The sequence below is a fragment of the Mus pahari genome, chromosome 3 (assembly GCF_900095145.1).
Source record: "Mus pahari chromosome 3, PAHARI_EIJ_v1.1, whole genome shotgun sequence".
Classification (NCBI taxonomy): domain Eukaryota; kingdom Metazoa; phylum Chordata; class Mammalia; order Rodentia; family Muridae; genus Mus; species Mus pahari.
Genome location: NC_034592.1, coordinates 144,021,168 through 144,040,627, shown reverse-complemented (window position 1 = coordinate 144,040,627; position 19,460 = coordinate 144,021,168). Strand labels below are relative to the sequence as shown.

Below are 19,460 nucleotides of genomic sequence, written 5' to 3'. Positions count from 1 at the left end.
CCTGGATTTCCTAGCAGTTTTTTCATAGTCCTCAAATGCATCACAATGTAGATAAAGCTGATATGAAATAAAAAGCATCCCTATTTATTTTCTTACAGCATAAGATAAATTACAACAAAGGGAATATAGTGGACATACATAAAAGTTTGTGATTGTTTAGAAGCCAAGAACTAGTGGGGACATTAGGGAAAGCCTGAAGGCAGCCATTTTTTAAGCTTCCATTTAGAAGCCATGTGAAATGTTACAGATATAAAATAGATACAAATAACAATTCTCTGGCTTTGGTGACTAGTAGGCAGCCAACAGACCCACTTTTATGATATCTTCCCTATGGCCTCTCTGAAGAATTCCTGGAATCTTGGAATACAGTTGGAAAATCATTAGCCGTGGATAGAACATAGTGTCACGGATTTTATTCAGGTTAGGATCTGTTGACCCTCGGGGCTAGAATGCTTCTTTCTCAGTACATTGCTTCTTCATGATGATGTTAAACTTTGTGCTGGTCCTACTATGTAACAACCTCGAAAGTCTAATGATGTAAAGAGTTATTTTTTATTCTGCCTGGGGGTTCATTCTGGATGGGAAAGGACATGGCATATTTCCTGTTCTGTGACACTCACGGGCTCAGCTGAGATAACTTGTTTGAATTCTAGCTTGGGCTGGAAGGACTGAAAAGTACCTGCTCATTTCTTTCTCTTTGTGTAATCCCAGAGCTTCTCCATGTGTTCTCTCCAGCATGGCAGCTTCAGCAAAGTTGAATCTCTTACATGGAAATTCTGGCATCCAATAGAGGGGTCCAGAAAAAAAGAAACTACAAAACATCTTTAAAAATAATAACAAAAAACAAACAAACAGAACACCTAGCTTGGAAATCCCAGACTACAATCTTACGACATTCTATGTGTCACCCAGGTCATCCATGACTCATTATTTGGGGTAGATACTACACATGAGCCTGGGAAATGTAGATGGCAGGGGAGCTATCCAGGATGCTGCCCAGATGTTTCCCTGCTTTTTCTGTGACCTCCTATAGAATAGATTTGGAGGCGATCTTTCCTGATGAAAGGTGCTACTGTGTCTGTGTTGTTGCTTGGATCCCAGGAACACTGGAATGTGGAAGTGTGGTAGCCTATTTCCAGGTTTCCATGCAGAGCTTATCTAAGACCTTCAAAAAATCCATAATTATAAGGAAGTTTGTTTGATCTGTCTGTAAGGAAGAACTTTGAAATAGTACAAACAGCCAGCACAAAACTTGACTTCCTCTGCATGAGGCCTTGAGTCTCTCTGTCAGAGGTGAAGGCTTGCTCCCTTCTTCTATCACTGATAGTAGCTGATGTTTAAGAAGATGCATCTCCTTGAAGTCAGGGTTACTAATATGATGTGCATTTCAAAGAATCATGATTTCATATAAATCTAATTCTTCTTTGTTTGTCTTTTCTTTTTTCCCCCTTTTGGACATTTCCTTCATCTGACTGCCCATCAATCTATAGAAGAAATGCTTATTCGTACTCCTATTACTTGTAAGTATCGAGCTGGTGTTAACCACTTTGTGCCCCAGAAGGGAGCCTGTAGCATGCACTTCCTCCTGCACCAACCGATTGGTTGTCTGTTGGTTTCTCATGTCCGCCTCTGTCTACTCTTCTGTAGTCTGGAAGGTTTTTATTTTGTATGGATGCCTTTCTGTTTGAAGATGCGCTGTCACTGTTCCTGTCTATTCTGTTTCTGTCATCCTGATTTTTCCCTCGCACCATTGAAGGCGTGAGGGGTTGGCTCTCCTTTGTGGGTGTCAGTTTCTAACTAGCAGCACCTCAGTTCCAGAAGGAGGGGAAGGTAAGACAGAATCACAGATCTCTCGAACTTCTGGGTCCCTTTGTGCCTCTTCAGGGAAGAAGTAGTCTTGGGGACTTAAGGGATAGAAAGGAAGGGATGTACCAGGAAGACTACAAGGAGTCCTGACTATTCCAACCTAGCCTCAAGGATGACAGAAACATCCAAGATCTTGGCTTTCAGCTGAAATTCCCTGTTTGGCTTTTAACATTAATTATGTCACTTCATCCATACATTTTGCTCACAGCTAATGATGGCTGCTGACTTATCAACTTTTTACAACTTACTAAATAAAAGTGATTTTGACATCAAATCAGAGCTTTTCAAAACACAAGGGTAAAGGAGAAGCAACTTTAAATAATAGATCCTTCCTGAGGAACATTTGGAAAACCACTGAAATAATCCCATATTCCCAACATGCATCTCTGGATTTGGAAAATGAGAAATATAAAACAGAGAAATTTGAAAACCCATCACATATTCAGTTAGCATAAGGATAGGACCAGAGCTCAGAATGCCAGGTTCTTAGTCAACAGTATTGCCCTCCATTTGAGATCTTCCCTTATCCCTGGCAAGCACAGCTTTGTGAGAAAGCCTGGCCCCACAGTTGCCTCTGTTGAAATCTCCCCAGATAGAGATGAAGCCAGAAAGTGGCTTCCTGATCCATCCTGCTCAGTTGGTGTCAAGCTGTGAGCAGAGAAAATGACATCACCACCATCATTCACATAGGGACCAATGCCCTCCACCACTACTGCCAAAGGTCCCAGAAGCTATGCCTTACCTGTTCATTTAGCAAACATACATTGAGCATTGAGTACACACACTGTATTCCAGTTTGTGAGAATGCAGAAATAGCAAGGACCTTCAACATCGCCTTATGGTGTTCTTGCCTGTCTAAGAGATCAGCATGAACAAATAATAAAACACTGTCCCAATGTTCTTGGTTCTCAAATGAAAGACACACACACACACACACGCACACACACACACACTTTATATTTTAATATGCCTTTCGCAGCTCAATGGCTGGGCCATTTTCTAACCTCCATGTGGCTAATGTACTCCCCTCTGATATTCCTGAGTTATTACTTACTAAAATCTATATTCCATCTGTGTTGCCCTAGATCCAGTGGAGGGGGGCTGGGTCTGCTCTTCCCTGACTCTTACATGTTGGCTGTCTCTCTATTCTGCACCTCAGGTGTAGTGTCTCCTCTCCTTCCCCAGCATAGTGGCTAACTCTCTTCCTGCACCTTCCTCAGTCCTTTGCCCAGAAATCCAAAAGTCCTGCCCCTGTCTTTGCCCAGCCATTGGCCACCAGCAACTTTATTTACCAATCAAAACTAACTGGAGAAGGGTCCCTCAGTGTCGTATGTGTGGATGTGCAGTCTCTTGTGCAATTTGGGGGACCAAATTTACATAATTTAAGCAGCATCAAACCAAATCCACAACAATACCAGTTAAAAATTATGTATAGTATAGGCACACCAAATTAAGTATAATCTTATTAATGTGGATGGATATACTTACCAGTGGATTTAAAGGTAAATTTACCCAATGCTTGTGAAATGAACATTTTGATTGGTCTGAATAGCATTTTCAAAGCTGTGGACATACAATACAATGCATCTGTTGTGATAGAATGGGTAGGAGCTTTAGGTTTCATGTAGTTTTGTACTCAAGTCTTACCTTGGCAATGTTCCTAGACTTAAGTCTCATTTTTCTGATACTAAAGGGAAATTTTACTTAATTTACAAACTTGCCTTGAAGAGAGAATGTGATGATTTGGTAAAGTATTTCTGCTCATGAAATATTAGTTTTCCTCCTATTCCCTTTCAGAAAGAGGACAAGTTTGTGACAGTAATGATGGCCCCTGGAAGGTCCACTGATCTTACAGCATTCTTATGCAATCCATACTGGGTATGGGCACATAGTAACTAGCACAAATTCTGTGTATATTCTTAATCTGTGGGCTAGCTGGTCTATATGGCATACCTAGACATAGATTCTCTGTTCTGGGCTGTGCTGTGCCAGTACCTGTGACAGAATCAAAGATGGACAGTTAGAAGTACTGGAGACAGGTATTCAAATACTTGTAGCTCAAGTGTGACAACGAACAAGCAGACTTTCAATTGGTATGAACGTGAGGTTCTGTGTGATATATTTTAGAACATGAAACTCAACAAGACCTAGGACATGAAACTCATGCATGTTCTGGGAAGCATATGCATGCACATGGGATATGATGGTTCTCTGATGATATTTATACATTTATATTCATCAATCCCAAAGCACCTGTTGTGTGTCACTGTAAAGAAGTCTCTGCAGTAATTTGCCTTCCAGAGAGATGCTGTAGGTAGTTCAGTTTTTCTTAGGGAATCATCTTTCCATATCTAACCTCTGGAAAATACTTGCCAGCATTGAAGGATTTGAGCACCAAAGAACCTGAACGGATAAGGGACACTTAATCTTCCTGAGAAGGAGAAACTACTAGTAAATAACAGATATCTGTTCATAATTAGTTTACTAAGTCCCCATCAAAGTGCAGTTTTGTAGGCAAGCCTTTCTAACATCACACAGCAATGAAAGGGATGGAGAATGGATTGAATTGGAAAGAGAAACATCCATAGAAGGGAGAAATGGTTGGGAGAAAAGGAGATAAATATGACCGTAGATATGTTAATTTGAGAAAGCTGGTAGAATTCCCAAGTAAAAATGCCCAGGCAATACAGAATGCAGAATAGAATATATGACTGGGAATACAGAAGTAGAATATAAGCAGGAGGAAGGTATTTGTAACCTTACTCTAAGGGTGACAGGGGAGAATATGGGGTGGGACAATTAAAACTCAAGAAAGAATAGGAGCAGACAGAGTGAAGGGCCAAGGCTCCTGAACTGAGCATCCTTAACAATCCAGAGGCAGGGGTTAGAAGATGGATGCAGGATGACTGAGCAAACAGATGATAGAAGAGAAGATATGTCACTACAGAAGGAGAGGTAAAAAGCCATAAAAAATGCTACAGAGGACAGAGGTAGAAGGTGAGGGGACAGCCAGTGCATTCCAATACGAAAAATCACTTGTGTGTGTGTTATGCACTAAATGGTGGGCATGAGAGAGGCTGAAGATGTTGGACATCGGGAAACTATGGAAAGGGAGGTCTGGAGGCAAGATGTTTGGAGACAAAGACTAGCCTAGAAGATAGAAAGATGGGTCTGGATCATTGGACTAAAAAAGGCAAAGTGGAAGGAATAGAACAGAAGGGAAATGGGTCAGCAAAATGGCTCACCAGGAGAAAGTATTCACTTACAAGTCTGAGAACCCAAGATGGTTCCCCAGAATCCACAGAAGAAGGAAAAGGCCCACTCCTGAAGTTGTACTCTGACATCTAAATGCATGCCATAGTATACATATATGTCTGCACTCACACACATATACACATAAATAAAATAAAAATTAAAAAATAATAAAAATAAAATCAGAAAAGGCTGGAAGACAGACAGTGATGGTCTCCACATTCCCTCCTCTAAGTGCTGGAGTAGATCCTCAGTGGAAGCCTTGAACCCCCATTCTCGAGGACATAAACCAGCAACCTCAGCAACAGGAGGAACTTGTGGCAAATGCAGCATCTAGAAGTAATGTCCTGCATTGGAACCTGAACTGTGGCAGCGCTCTCTGCTGAATTGTGTTCATATTACACTTTAAGAAGCAGTAAGTAAACTAGAAGCCCAGTTGTCCCATTCAGAACAAAAGAAAAAAAGATAATGTTCAGCTCCGAGAAATCTAGAACACATCCTCTCTAAAATATCCCAGATGGTTTATAAAAATAAATAAAACCTCTGTTTTGGTTTACCTAACCAATCTTTACTATGAAGCCAATGCTAATTCACTCAACAAATAATGAAGTGTCTACTATGTATGGACTCCTGTCAAGGCTTTAGGAATTTGGGGATAAGTGCCAAAAAGAAAAAGAAAAAGAAAGAAAGAAACACATTCACTAACATAGAAATGTCTAATGGGGGAGAGAGGAAACAGTATATAGCATAAAAATGGGATGAATAGAAGCTAAGACAAAGATAAATAAAATAGACATGTGATAATATGTAGAGTGTAAAAGACAGGAATTTCTATATCCTCATAGCAAAACAGCTTTCAAGTACTCACTGTCACTGAAAGGAGATACACACACACACACACACACACACACACACACACACACACACACACACACACACACAAAACCAAGGTTCTCAAGCATTTTCTAGAAGGGACCAGATAATAAATTTTTTAGCTTTCTATTTGAAATCTATAAACAATAATAGATAATGTATGGTTGTCTTCCAGTAGAGGCCACTAAACAAAGTGAGCAGAGCATCAGGCAGTGGGCCATTGATTGCCAGTCCCTGTTCTGGACTTCATGAGATCCATCCTGCTTTTCTGAGCTCCTACTATGTGCAACATACTATACTTGGTGTTAACCATGAAAAGTTGAATTTAGTACTCTCTCTACCATTTATCAAAGGGTGGAAACGAAAGGGACTTCCAGTTGATCCCTACTGTGTGTCAGGCTCATTTAGAACTAGACATTGTGTGATAGCAATCATAGTCATAGCTTCATTTAGATGTCAGAACCCAGGTTTAAGATGTTTTTATAACTCATAGACCAAAAGCAATGCAGTGGGGCCAGTCTTTGAACTCAGGCCCACATGAACTCCAAGCTCTGCCTGTTCCTCTCACCAAGCCCCCATTCTTGGGGAGAGGTAATGGCTAGAACAATGAATAGGGAGCCTTTGCCCAGGGTTCAAAGGCAAGTCTGTCTACCTAGAAGGCCTCTGAAGAGAGGCAGAGTGCGCTAAGTTGCTGTCAGAGCCAACCAGGGTGTTGGTGTGAGATTGGCCAAAACTGTTTGTGACCAGGATAACAAAGGAGACAGTACAAGCAGAACTGTGAATCTGGAAACCCAGGGACACAAAGAATTTAGGAGAGCATGTATGGGTGCATGCAACACACACACACACACACACACACACACACACACACACACATACAGGTGGAAATGACATGTTTGGATGTCACACTAGATCAGCATTCCTGATCTGCTTTCCCTATCAGTTTTCAACAATCCAGGGACCACTGTGGGCTTCTGTCCCTTCATTTACAAAATGGTGACCTGACAATGGCTTCCCAGCATAATTAAAAAGAATATATATGTAGCGTCACAAGATAATCAGTATCAGTAGGTATTTTCCAAGTGAAGCCCTCATTCCTTCCATTCCGAGCTGACATAAATGCTCTGTGGGGTTCATATTTGCCTTTCTATATTAAAGCAGCTCTCAGCAACGTTAGCTGTTCACTGTTTGCCTTTGAATAGGCTATTAAGAACTAGCATGTGTCCACAGGTTAATTTACCTCAGGGTATGTGATAGGCACAGTGATTATTCTGAACAGGGACATTTTACTCAAGTAAGTCTTTTAAAAAGTCACTAAGAATTTACCCACTATGGTGGCCAGGAGAGAGCAGTTTCTTTGGACGTGTGCTTTGTGCAAACGTCACAGAGGTGGGAAATGGCCACCTAGCTGGCTTATCTCAGGTACTATATGGGGGTCCTGAATTTTTCTTATATATTTCTTGTCTCCCAAATTTCAGTGAATCTAAGTTCTATATCCTTTCTCAAGGTCTGGATCAAATGCTGTCTCCTCTGAGAAGCCTTTCTTGATTATCTGACTCTTTAAGAATGCCCTCCTCCCACTTCTCTGCATTCCATTGCACTAGCTTTGTATGAAGGTCAAGAGAATGTACATCTTCGGCTTGCTTCTCTTTCATGAGGGGTTATCTCTGTTGTCTCTGTTCCCCCTGGCACATACAGTGAACCCCCTAGTAACCATGTATAAATTGAATGAACAAGATGAAATCGAACAATATAACAGCTAAAGTTAATAATAAACATGGTGTCATTTTTAATATTTATATTTCCTTGCTTTTAAATTCTAAGGCAATATTTGCTCGTGTGTTCACATCTGTGTGACCTAGACACGTGATTTTATTTACCTAGTGTTGGTGTCCTGATATGTCAAACAGGGTTTTAAAACACATAGATAGTCAATAGAAAAAATGTTTATAAAATACCTACTTCTTGGTAGGGCCTTTACCAAGATATAAGAGGCCAAGTTCTTCTCCATGATGCCTATGCCTGTCCACACTCCATAAATACCTGTTACAAATCAGGTATTCTTGCCACAGCATATTTAAGGAGGCATTTACAAATGATTATGTCAAGAGATGTTCAAAAATCATTTTCTGTAATTCATCAGTCCCTTTGAATTAAGACAAAGAAAAAAATAGGGGTAGAAGAAAACCATGCAAGACAATCGATACCAATTACCCAGAGCTGACAGAAAACATGCTGACAAGTGAACAGCCAGGGCATAATCACAGTGTAAGGCCAAACCACCCTGAAGGCAACTGGTCTCCTCCAACACTTTACCCTGTGGGCAAGACGAAGTCAGTACTATCACTGCTGATTCATAGGCTCTACCCCAGCTAGCCCCAATCTCTTTGAAAATGCAGCCTTCCATCTGAACTGGGGCTGAGGGATGTTCACAGTTGAACCCGGGACTTCACACATACTAGACAAAGGCATTAACACTAAGCAACCCCATCTTCCTTTACATTCTTTCTTTTTTATTAATAATTTATTCATTTACATTTCAAATCATATGCCCCTTCCAAATTAGCCCTCCACAAAACCCCCATCCCACCCTCTTCCTCCCCTCTCCCCTTTGCCTCTATGAGGGTGCTCCTCCACCCACTCCCCTACTCCTGCCTCACTGCTCTAGTATCCCCCTGTACTGGGGCATCGAGCCTTCACAGGACAATGGAACTCCCCTTCCATTGATGCTGGATAAGGCCATCCTCTACTATCTATGTATCCGGAGCCATGGCTCCCTCTATGTATACTCTCTGGTTGGTGGTTTAGTCCCTGAGAGCTCTGAGTAGTCCAGTGAGTTGATATTGAATCAATTGTATCAGTTAGTTCTTTGTATGGGGTTGTAAATCCCCTTCACTTCCTTCAGTCCTTCCTCTAGCTTTTCCATTAGGGTCCCTGGGTTCAGTCTGATGGTTGACTGTGAGTAGCTGCACCTGTATTGGTCAGGTTCTAGCAAAGCCTCTCGGGGAAGAGCCATAGCAGGCTCTTGGCAGCAAGTGATTTTTGGCATCAGCAATAGTGTTGGGGTTTGGTGTCTGCAGATGAGATGGATCCCTAGGTGGAGCGGGCTCTGGATGGTCTTTCCTTCAGTCTCTGTTCCTTTTTTTGTCCCTGTCTTTCCATTGTACAGAAACATTTCTGAGTTAAAAATTTTGAGCTAAATGGGTGGCCCCATCCCTCAACTGTGGTCCTATCTACTGGAATTGGTGTCTAAGTCAGGGTCACATTAAGTTGCTAGCACTGCATTTGGACATACAATCCTCCTATTTCAACCTCAAAAGTATCTTCTTTCATAGTCCTATGATACCAAAGCCTTCCTGGCTCAGAATTTGCATAGTAAAAAGCATCTTAGATTGGAATTTTGTGTGATGGCTTTTAGAGAACATTCCTGACATCTTAAGCACTCTGGTGGATGTGTCCCTTCCATTGGATTGTGCCTTTGTCCCTGCAGTGCTCTCCCTAGAATACTCTGGCCTTGTGTGCCTAGAAAGTTCCAATGTATTTAACAAAGGTCACCCCTTCTCTTATGGTGGCCTTCTCCACTTTCCAGGGATCATATCCATAGACTGGTCTCGCATCTTTATGACCCTCATCTCTCATGCACGCACCTGTTAACTCAGTCATGATCTGCTTATGTAACACTCTACTTGGAACAGCTGCAGGCCCATCCCATACTGTACTGTTCATTATCCAGTTTTTAATTGCCCTACAAGTAACTCAGCATGCAGACCAATTCAGACATCTTCATGAGTAGCTATCTGTGGTGGGTATCCCTCCATGCTTAGTTTTATCTCTATTGAGTTATATTATTCGATTCGGCATGAGTTGGTTAATATCCATTTTTATTTATTTTGGCATATGTTGATGGTAGGCTTTCAGATCACTGTAGGCTTTGTAGTTTTATATTGAATTCAGACTAGAAACATTGTATTCAAGGTTGCATGTCACAATTATAAATGCATGAAATTAATGAAAGCTGTCACAGTGAGATAGATATAAATGCAGTAGACTAGATCATGTGTACAGATAAGTTTGGGGAGGGAGTGCTATTGAAGGATGCTTTATTGTTTACGTTATTGGATTAGAGTTGAACCATATTAGTCATGAATACCAAACAGAGCCAATCTATAAGCCAGAGCTCTGTCACTTTAATCAGGGAAAATAAAAAGTAACTATTTCTCCTCCAGAGATCAGAAAAGATGTTTATTCCATACTTTCAAGTTTACACCTAAACATAAGCTTCCATGCCAACCAGGTATTAATGATGCCTTGAAGCGTAGAAACATCTGGCTAGGCTTCTAAATGTTTCTACTCTATAATTGAGTTTGAATGCTACAAAGATGATAAAGGAAAGTGTATGGGCTGTCTGCTGATTGAGAGGAGTGTCTGAAGTGTGGGTAGAAAGAATGCTCCCATGTGGTCAAATCCTCAGATCCCCTTTTTAGAAGGATGGTCTTAGTCGCCCAGAATAGAGGCTTCTGGACTGTCCTTTCCAGGACTTTCTGTTTGATGTTGCCCCTCCAGGTGTATCTAGTGCCCTATGGGGTATATAATAGTCAACACAGGGTTGTCAAAGTCACCCTAGCTCCCATGGGGTTGCCTAAAGCCATCGCTGTGACTACATCACTATTTGATTTCTTCCACCCTCTTCTTGACAGGGTGATTCTGTCAGTCTCCCTGAGTCTCATTACAAAACACTGTCTACAGCACTCCCATTGGCTCATATGTAATTTGGCCACTAGAGACAAATGGATTTAAGTATATTCTGTGCCTTTCCCTAGAGCATACTTTCTTCATAGCCTATGAGCACTTTGTGAATCGGCCAATTAAGGTAATTCCTTCCTCCCTTGTTTAGTAGGTAGACTCCAAAGAATCCTGCCTTAGACAATTTTCTTCATAGGCATTTGTTGTCTGTGCTGGTATGGAGACCATGGAGCCATTGCTATATAGCCCCACCTGAGAGAGATCCAAATATATCCCAGATGAGACTACAGAAATATCCTTTTGTTGATACAACCCCATTAAACCTCCAGCGTCCCAAGTACTCAGTCATAGTAACTCTTAACAATTTGTCTCCAGAACAGAGGCAGGTTTACTTCTGAAAATACTACATATAGCTTGCCTCTTCAAAGTAAGACATATACTTGCAGATAGAGCCTTAGGAAAGCTAGAACTGGGGAGTGCACACACTGCAAATGCCTGTCTTGATATTTTACCAGAGTGCTTTTAATGGGAAGAAGTGCTTAAGCTAAGCCCTGAGATGCGCCTGCTGATGGTAATGATTACATCTTGTTTGTGTGTAATGCTTTATTTCTACCAAAGTGCTTTCCCACTCATTATCTCCTTGTCTGGTTGGGTTTGGAGGTATTCAGCAAGGTATTATGAGACGGATGATAGAGCGGAGCGTAAAAGAGCCCTGGGCGTTCTGGCTCTGACGTTTTACAGACATCTTTAACTCCCATCTCTGGTTCCATTTCTCATCCGTAAAACAGGAGTCACAGTGTAATTTCAGAACAGCTTTGGAGGGTGAGACTTTTATTCAAAACCATGTGCTAAGGAATTTCTTTCCTTTCTTTGATGATTTCATACAAGAGTACTGGGTTTATATATTGTTTACCCCTTCTCCCCTCTCCAACTTTTCCCATCTCCCCTCTATTCCCACTCAAATTCATGAACCTTGTTGTTGTTACTATTGGTGTGTGTGTGTGTGTGTGTGTGTGTGTGTGTGTGCGTGCGTGCGTGTGCATGCACGCTAATGAACACTGCTGAATTCACTTAGAGTTGCTGCTATATATACACGTGTTTAGGGCTGGCCACTTGCAATTGGACAACTAATCATCAGGGGCTCATCTCTGGAGAAAACAAATTCTCCTTCTCTTAGCAACTGTAAACTGCCTGGAGCTCTTCATCTCTTGGTGAGTCTTGCCCAGGTTGACATGGTGACTGGTGTTGTTATGGTGCAGGTCTTGTTAGGCAACATTGTTGGGATTTCATAAGTGTGGCTTCTCTGTCACATAGAGAAGACAATATCTACCAAGTAATTTCTTTGTGTCAGTTGCAGAGCTAAGTTCTGAGTAATTAGTAAAAAATGCTCTTCTTTTGAGGAGTTTACAGCTTAAAAGGGACACGGGTATGTCAACAAATAGTTGTAAAATAATGTGCTAAATATATGAAAGAGGTGTACTAAAGGTAGAAAGGGGAGGCAGTCATTGATAACTGTGAGTAAATATCTTGTGGATTAAATGACCCAACAACATTCTGGAAATATTTTTAATTAAAATGGAATTACATCACCTCCTTCCTTCCATTTTCTCCCTACGGCACCTCCCAAATACCTGCCATCAACCCTTCCATGCTTGCCCATTCTCAAATTGATAAAACTAATAAAAAAAATTTTGGACTATTATAATTACATGTATATGTATGTGCATATATAATATGTGCACAAACACATAAAGACAATCTGCTGAAGTCATCTTAGTTGTTTCTGTGTGTTTGATTTCAGGGTTGACCATTTGTAGTGGATTACTATTGAGGGCCACATCCCTAGCAGAGGCCCTTTCTCCTCTTCCCAGTTACCATTACTTGCTGTAGTTCTTTATCTAGGAGTAGAACCCCATAAAAATTTACCTCTTACACATAAACATGTCTTTTGGTGTTACCATTAATCCAGCTTATTCACACAGTCATTTCTAGGAGAAATTCTTTCAAAGCAGTTTTCCTAGTATTCTGGCTTTTTCTTTTTTCGTTTTCTTTTTCTTTTTTCTTGTTTTGTTTTGGTTTGGTTTTTGTTTTGTTTTGTTTTGTTTTTTTGAGACAGGGTTTTTCTGTATTAGCCCTGGCTCTCCTGGAACTCACTCTGTTGACCAGGCTGGTCTCAAACTCAGAAATCCACCTGCCTCTGCCTCCCAAGTGCTGGGATTAAAGGCGTGCACCACCACCACCCAGCGTATTCTGGCTTTTTCAATTACTTTTATTCTTGACCATACCATCTTCAAATACAGCCACAAACCCATACTTTTATTTTTCATAGCTGGTTTTGTGGCATCCTTGGGGTAAAAAAGACTTTGCAAGGAAAATAAAAAGAGAAAGAAATGAATAGAGAAGAAAGGGAAAGGGGGGGGGGATGAAAAGGTCAGAGAAAAAGTTTGAATCCTAGTTTTCCTGCTTAGCAGTTGTGAATCCCAGACCCTTGGGTTTCAGTTTTCTTACCTGCCAATAGCACTGACAGTCCTTCAATCAATGAGCTATGTTAAAGTAGTAAACTACATATTCAGGGTGAATATCACTAGAAAATAGTGGAATTGTAGAATCAACTATTGTTGGGTGTATCCAAGAAAGAAATACAGTAGAACAAAGACATAGAATTATTGTAGATGTTGGCTCTTATGCTTTATAAAAATTTTTCCTCTGAGAAATTTGTATAGGACACCCGCTCCCCTGGCCTCCATCTGTGGTGACACCAACAAGAGAGATCAGAGACAAATTGGTGACTCTGGCCAGAAACATCAATTTAGGCAATGTTCTTTAACACTAGCAGACTCTGTGTATCAGTAGGCGGAAGAAAAGGCTGCAGTTGGCAGTTTCATCTCTGCCATGGCTAATTGCAAATACAGGTACTGAAGTGTAGACTTGTTCTGTATGATATAGCTGTCAAAACCTTCCATTAAAATGCAAGTCACCACAAGTTAGTAACATAGGGCCTTCATGTTCTATTATAAAATGCCTCACCAGACACATCACCACCTTCCTGAGGACAGAGCCCCAAGTAAGTTGTTGTAAAGGTAGGAACTCTAGAGAAAGGTAGGCAGTCACATAGAAAGGAGGCCAAAATCTACAACCTGGAAAGAAGTATTTGAGACAGTTGAATTCAACTAGTTGGTGAGTATATAAATATGATAAAGTCCACTAGCTTATTTATACCTGAAACCCGGGTTGAGGACCACCCCCAGTTGCAAGAGCTTGAGAATCCAGCATCATTGAAGAAGGGAATTTGGATGAGAAGAGGCATGACCTTTATTTAACCAAAAACTTCCCATGAGCCTCTGGCTCTATAGAGAGTCATCAGTTAAAATGGCTTTAATTGTGATGCTGGAACATGCATTTGACAATCAAAGACTACAGAGGACAGGATATTTGATAGTATTATTTCCTTTTTTAAAAACCTCATCTTTTTTTTGTTTGTTCTTGTGAATACATATGGGGCAAGGCATGCACCTGTTGTGCCATGTGTGTAGAAATCAGGGGACAAGTTATAGAAGTTGTCTCTCTCTTCCTACCCTGTGGGTCTTGAGGATAGAATTCAGATTATCAGCTTGGTGGCAGGTGCTTTCTGCCCACTGAGCCATCTGGTCAACCTAACCATTTCCTTTTACATGTGTTGAGTAGACCACCCTTGTGCTGGTTATAAATGAATAGAGGTCACTTAAGAAATGGCAATACTGTCCCAGGCACATATTTAAATTGTATGTAATTATTTGCTGGCATGATTTCTTATCAGGATCTGGGTACCAATATGAGGAGGAAAGGCTCCTTAGCCATGACTAGTCTCCAAGGAAATATGTTCTTCACATGTATCACTCCATCAGCATATCATGCTGCTGCTGCTGAAATCATATATATATATAATCATATATATATATATATATATATATATATATATGAGAGAGAGAGAGAGAGAGAGAGAGAGAGAGAGAGAGAGAGAGAGAGAGAATATGAATGAGCTGCTCTCTAAAGCAAGATTTTTATCCCAGTGGCTTTGAACATTCTAAGAGGCTGGGGAGTGTTGCATAAGTTACAACCACCCACGTGCTTTCCAGGAGCATGGAAAGTATAGTACCATAAAAATGCTGTTGTTAATGGGAGACTTGAATTCTTGTAAAATGTGAAAATACAATTTTATTAAGCCTATAAACCAAATTGAGCCTCAAAACTAAAGAAGGGTAGCTTTGTTTCAGAAAACACCTTAGCAACAGTGTGCCAAAAAGAAATAGAGCAAGGCCAAGAGAATCTTTGTAGTTTGTTCGTCCTTCCCCACACCATGTATCATCTAGGCATCAACAGGATAAGAAGAGACCTTCTCATAAAAAAAAATCTAATCTCAAATCTAAGCTATGGGAATAGAATTTTAGGCCATTTTTGTCTTCCTTATCTTTTCTGAACACAAAAGGCACCATGAAGGAGCGGGACTTAAGGTGTTGCTCTACTTTGTTTTGTTTCTGTTTTTTAATAGAAGACTTCATGGTGGATACTGTGACCATATCAACATGGATATGTTCTCAAGTCACTAGGATGGGGAAGGAGAATATGCTTAGTATATTATACTTCTATAATCTCATCTCTCATCATTTAAGGGTGTTGCATACTGGTTTTGTTTGGACCTGCAAGGAGACTAATAATCACACTGTAAACAGCCCTATTGTAAAAGGTACAAGTTTGGGTTCAGCTGCTAGACTTTAGCACTCCCTCCACTCCTTCCCTCACTCAATTGTTCCCTCCCTCCCTTCCTTCCTTCCTTTCTTCCTTCCTTCTTCCTTTATTTTCTTCCTGTATTTTGTTGTCCAGGCAGACTTGGAGCCTTACCACCTAAGCCTCTGTTTCTTCGTCTGTGAATTAAGAATAGTAATCCCAAATTTTAGACTCACTGTGCAAACTTACCAGGACAACATCAGATAATGTTATACAAGTACAGTGTCTGGGTCTCCTTTAAAATGTTTTTAAGTTAACTGACATCAACAAATAAAAGTTATAGACATCAGGAAAGAATGATATGATGTCTCAGAGCTTGGGAACCTTGTGTGTTGTTTAAATCAGCATAAATATGCCCATCATCTTATTATAATATATAATATATAATATGATTATTATATTTTGGCTTTATATCTACTTCTGTTTTCAAATTTTTTAAAAAATTTTATTTATGTATTTGTGTGTCTGTGTTTCTCTCTGTGTCCCCCTGCATATGCATGTATCTATATCCTGAAAGGCCAGAAAAGGGTGCCAGGTCCCCTGGAGCTTGGGTTGCAGGTGGTGGTGAGCCACCTGATGTAAGTACCACAAACCAAATTGGGATCCTTTGTAAGGGCAGCAAGTGCTTGTCACTGCTGAGCCATCTCTCCAGCCACATTATGTCTACTATTACTTTGCAATTTGCAAATGTCTTTTACATAGGTATTTCATGGAATCTTTATGTTAACCCAATGAGAAAATTCCATTTTTAAATTTAAGAAAAGGAAGGGTCACAAGACTGACCAGGGACAAGGGCTTCCTGAGAAAGAGAACACAGAGATGACATTGCTAGTGCCATGCTCTTATGATGCATGTGAGATACATGTGCCAAAGATCCTGCTTCTCTACATGGAAAGAACACCAACAAGAACCACAGCCTTTTCCCCACAGAGCCATTTCAGAGCCCAAGTCTAAAGATAGCATGCAATGAATACAGTTCAAAGTTGGGTTGACCTGAAAGTGTATAACTATGGCCTCAGATTATAATAGAAAAAGATACAGACAAAAAACCATATAAGAAATATTTTATGCCTTTAAATACACTCTCTGTATGAATGAGACAAGAAATTCAACAGAGAAGTCATTTGTCTTCTTATAATTGCTATGAAATTTATAATCCACATTGGGAAAAATAAGGGCAGAGATTAAGAGAGGAGAGGATAGAGGTTGTTTTGTGATTGTTTTCTAAACAGGCCTCTTGAGTCCCACTTTTAAATGTAATCTCTTAACACATTTTTTGTTTATACTAATGTCCTCTAAAAGGGTTGTGCTGTGGAGAGATTTGATTTAAATTCATGTGTACCAGACATAGGAGTAACTGATTATAGAGCAGTGGAATGATGAACTTATTTAACATAATATGTCCCAGGTGATCTTTTCTGGGCAATTGAGGCTTGCAGAGTAGTTTTTTTCCTTCTTTTAAATAAATACATGATGGTGATTCCATGTGTTGAAAAGAATCATTCCGGCTCTTGATTGGGGTTGCATAAGTCTTCTCATTAACTATGTGAGCACCACAGTCTTTATGACACCAAGTCTTTGGTCGAGAAATGACATTTGCCTCTTCATTTGGGTAGGCCTCCTTTGAATCTCTTTTAGAAGAACACAGGCTTATTAACTACACTACAAAGGGCAGTAGGCTGGGCAGTCACACGTAAATGTGTCTCAACCTTGTCTTGAACTCACTGGGTAGTGACTTTGACTCATCACTCAGTCGCCCTGGACTTGAACTCACTATTCAAGTCAGCCTGCTTGTGAGCCCACCATGTAGTGAGCCTGGTCATGAACCCACCATGTAGACAGCCTAGACTTGAACCTCCTAATCTACTTCATCTCCTGTAATATTTGGACTGCAGATCTCACTACCATGCTTAGCTTCTTGCCTTTGTTTTGTTTTGAATCACCTTTTTAACATACGTTTTGATGTATAGTCTTTTGTGTGACCTGTAGATTTCTGTCTGAAAGTCTCATTCTTTCCATGCCGTTACATTGATGTTTCGAAATTTCTGTTCTCATGGTTCATTGTTAGTATATAGGAATAAAAATGATTTGCATATTTTGAAAAACAATTATTCCAATTGATTTAACTTTCAAAAGAGTAAGTCTTGAGTGGAAAAATAACTTACTTCCCATACAAAATAAGTTTGCATGAAAGACTGGTTGGCAAACCCAAGCCAGATGTTTATCAAAGTGCCCAGGGTATGCCCAAAGGAAGTTCCCATAATTGTGCCTTCCTATGGGCAGCATTGCTCTTCAAATCAGGGCCTAGCCATCAAGTAGTAGTTATAGCAATTACCACTGAGTGGTAAGTAGGTATGTCAAGATTTGATCTATGTAGGCCTGGCTTTGGATCATGTCCCACCATGCACTAGACATGTATTCTTAGTAATCATTCACCTTCCTGGATCTTCATTTTCCTCCAATGTAGGCTATGGGCAGAGAGAGCCCAGGGTCTGGCATCCAGGATCAGTTTATTATTTATTTGCAAGAAGAAATATGCCAAGGAAAACCAAAGAGCTTTCTGATACTGATGATTTAACAATGGGGCAGGCTAACTGTGAGGTAGTGAGCCTCCTGGTACAAGAGAATAAAGTACTCCCTATCTAGGATAGTAGAAGATACCCCAAGAGTAGCTCCAGCAGTGTTGGGGTGTTATAATCCTCCCTCCTTGATGATAAAAGGGGAACCAGTTCCCAAGTTTCTCCAGTTCCCTACACATCTGATCCAGAGTCACAAAGGGCTCAGAAGCAGTAGAGAGAAATCATTTTTGGTTTGTTATTTGTTTTTATTTTTGTTTTTCTTTTTTAAAAAATCCAGACCAGACTTATCTTTCCATCAGCTGCAGTTTATGATTGCCCATTAAACTCAATTGCTTTCTCTGGAGGCTGGTGTTGGGACCCGTCATCTGTAGCCCAATGCCATCTATTCTTGCTTTCCCCAGGAGTGCAGACAGACAAGCCGCCTTCTTGGTGTACACTAATTAATTTATCTCATGCTTGTGATTTTACGGCGCTTAAGTGCTGGAGCATTTCTGTTTATTCTTCTCCCTGCAAAGCATCTCACAACGCATAAAGACCATGAATCTCCATTGTAAGCTGCCGTCTGTCTTGGGCTGGAAAACAGCCTGCCGGCTGCCTGATGTCTTGCTGGCACTGTCTCTTACAGCCAGAGTAACACGTCCATTAATTTATCCTTAATGACATTTTGACATACCAATCAGTTCATCAGATGTTTCTTTTGCAAGGCCTCTCCTGCACAGCCAAGCTAGGGTGCCAGGCCACTCCTGATGCATAATACATGAGACCAGCACACCGCTCGCTCGGTGCCTTTAACAGACAGACATGTCTGCCAGTCTAAGACTGCATGTTCCTAATGGCCTCTGCTCCCTGAGTGACCTACCCTGATGCCTTTAGGGCAGTTGTCTCTTGCACTGTGACTTTGCTGTGCTTCAAGGAAGCTTGACAGGGCAATGAAAGGGTTCTGTGTTCCAAAGCATCATTTGTGATATTGCCGTTTTGGGGAAATAAGGCCAGTAACCCTTTGCCCCACTCAATGGGCTGAGAGAAGCATAAGTTCCAGTAATTCAAGTGGATCTATGGCAATCCTAACGGCCTGCGTTTCATCAGTATCCTGCCACTACTTAGAAATAAAAATCACAAAGCTACTATGATAATAATGAATATCAAAAAAGGAAAGGAAAGGGAAATTATCCTTAATGTCTTTGCTCTTCTATCAGCCATACACACAGATATACTGCCTCATGGCTGTGATTACAATGTAGACATGTTTTTTTTTTTTTTTTTTTCGTATTTTAACTTAATGCAATCCAGTTAGCATTTTTCCATGTTGTTACATAGTTTTCATCTTTAATGGCACTCCATCATTTTAATAGTTGCATAATATTCCATCCAGGGGAAGTATTG

At 40.5% G+C, this 19,460-nt stretch overlaps 1 protein-coding gene across 7 annotated transcripts in view; it reads left to right on the top strand.

Moving 5' to 3' along the window:
- Positions 1–19,460, top strand: part of Ptprt (protein tyrosine phosphatase receptor type T) — a 1,084,881-nt gene that overhangs the window by 926,843 nt on the left and 138,578 nt on the right. For 4 of the 7 annotated variants that reach the window (XM_021194825.1, XM_021194824.1, XM_029535921.1 and 1 more), the window contains exon 15: positions 1,491–1,520. The exons of the other annotated variants lie outside the window; for them this stretch is intronic. In XM_021194825.1, coding sequence (XP_021050484.1) covers positions 1,491–1,520 — 30 coding nt within the window. The remainder of the gene's footprint in view (positions 1–1,490; positions 1,521–19,460) is intronic. 7 annotated transcript variants of the gene reach the window in all.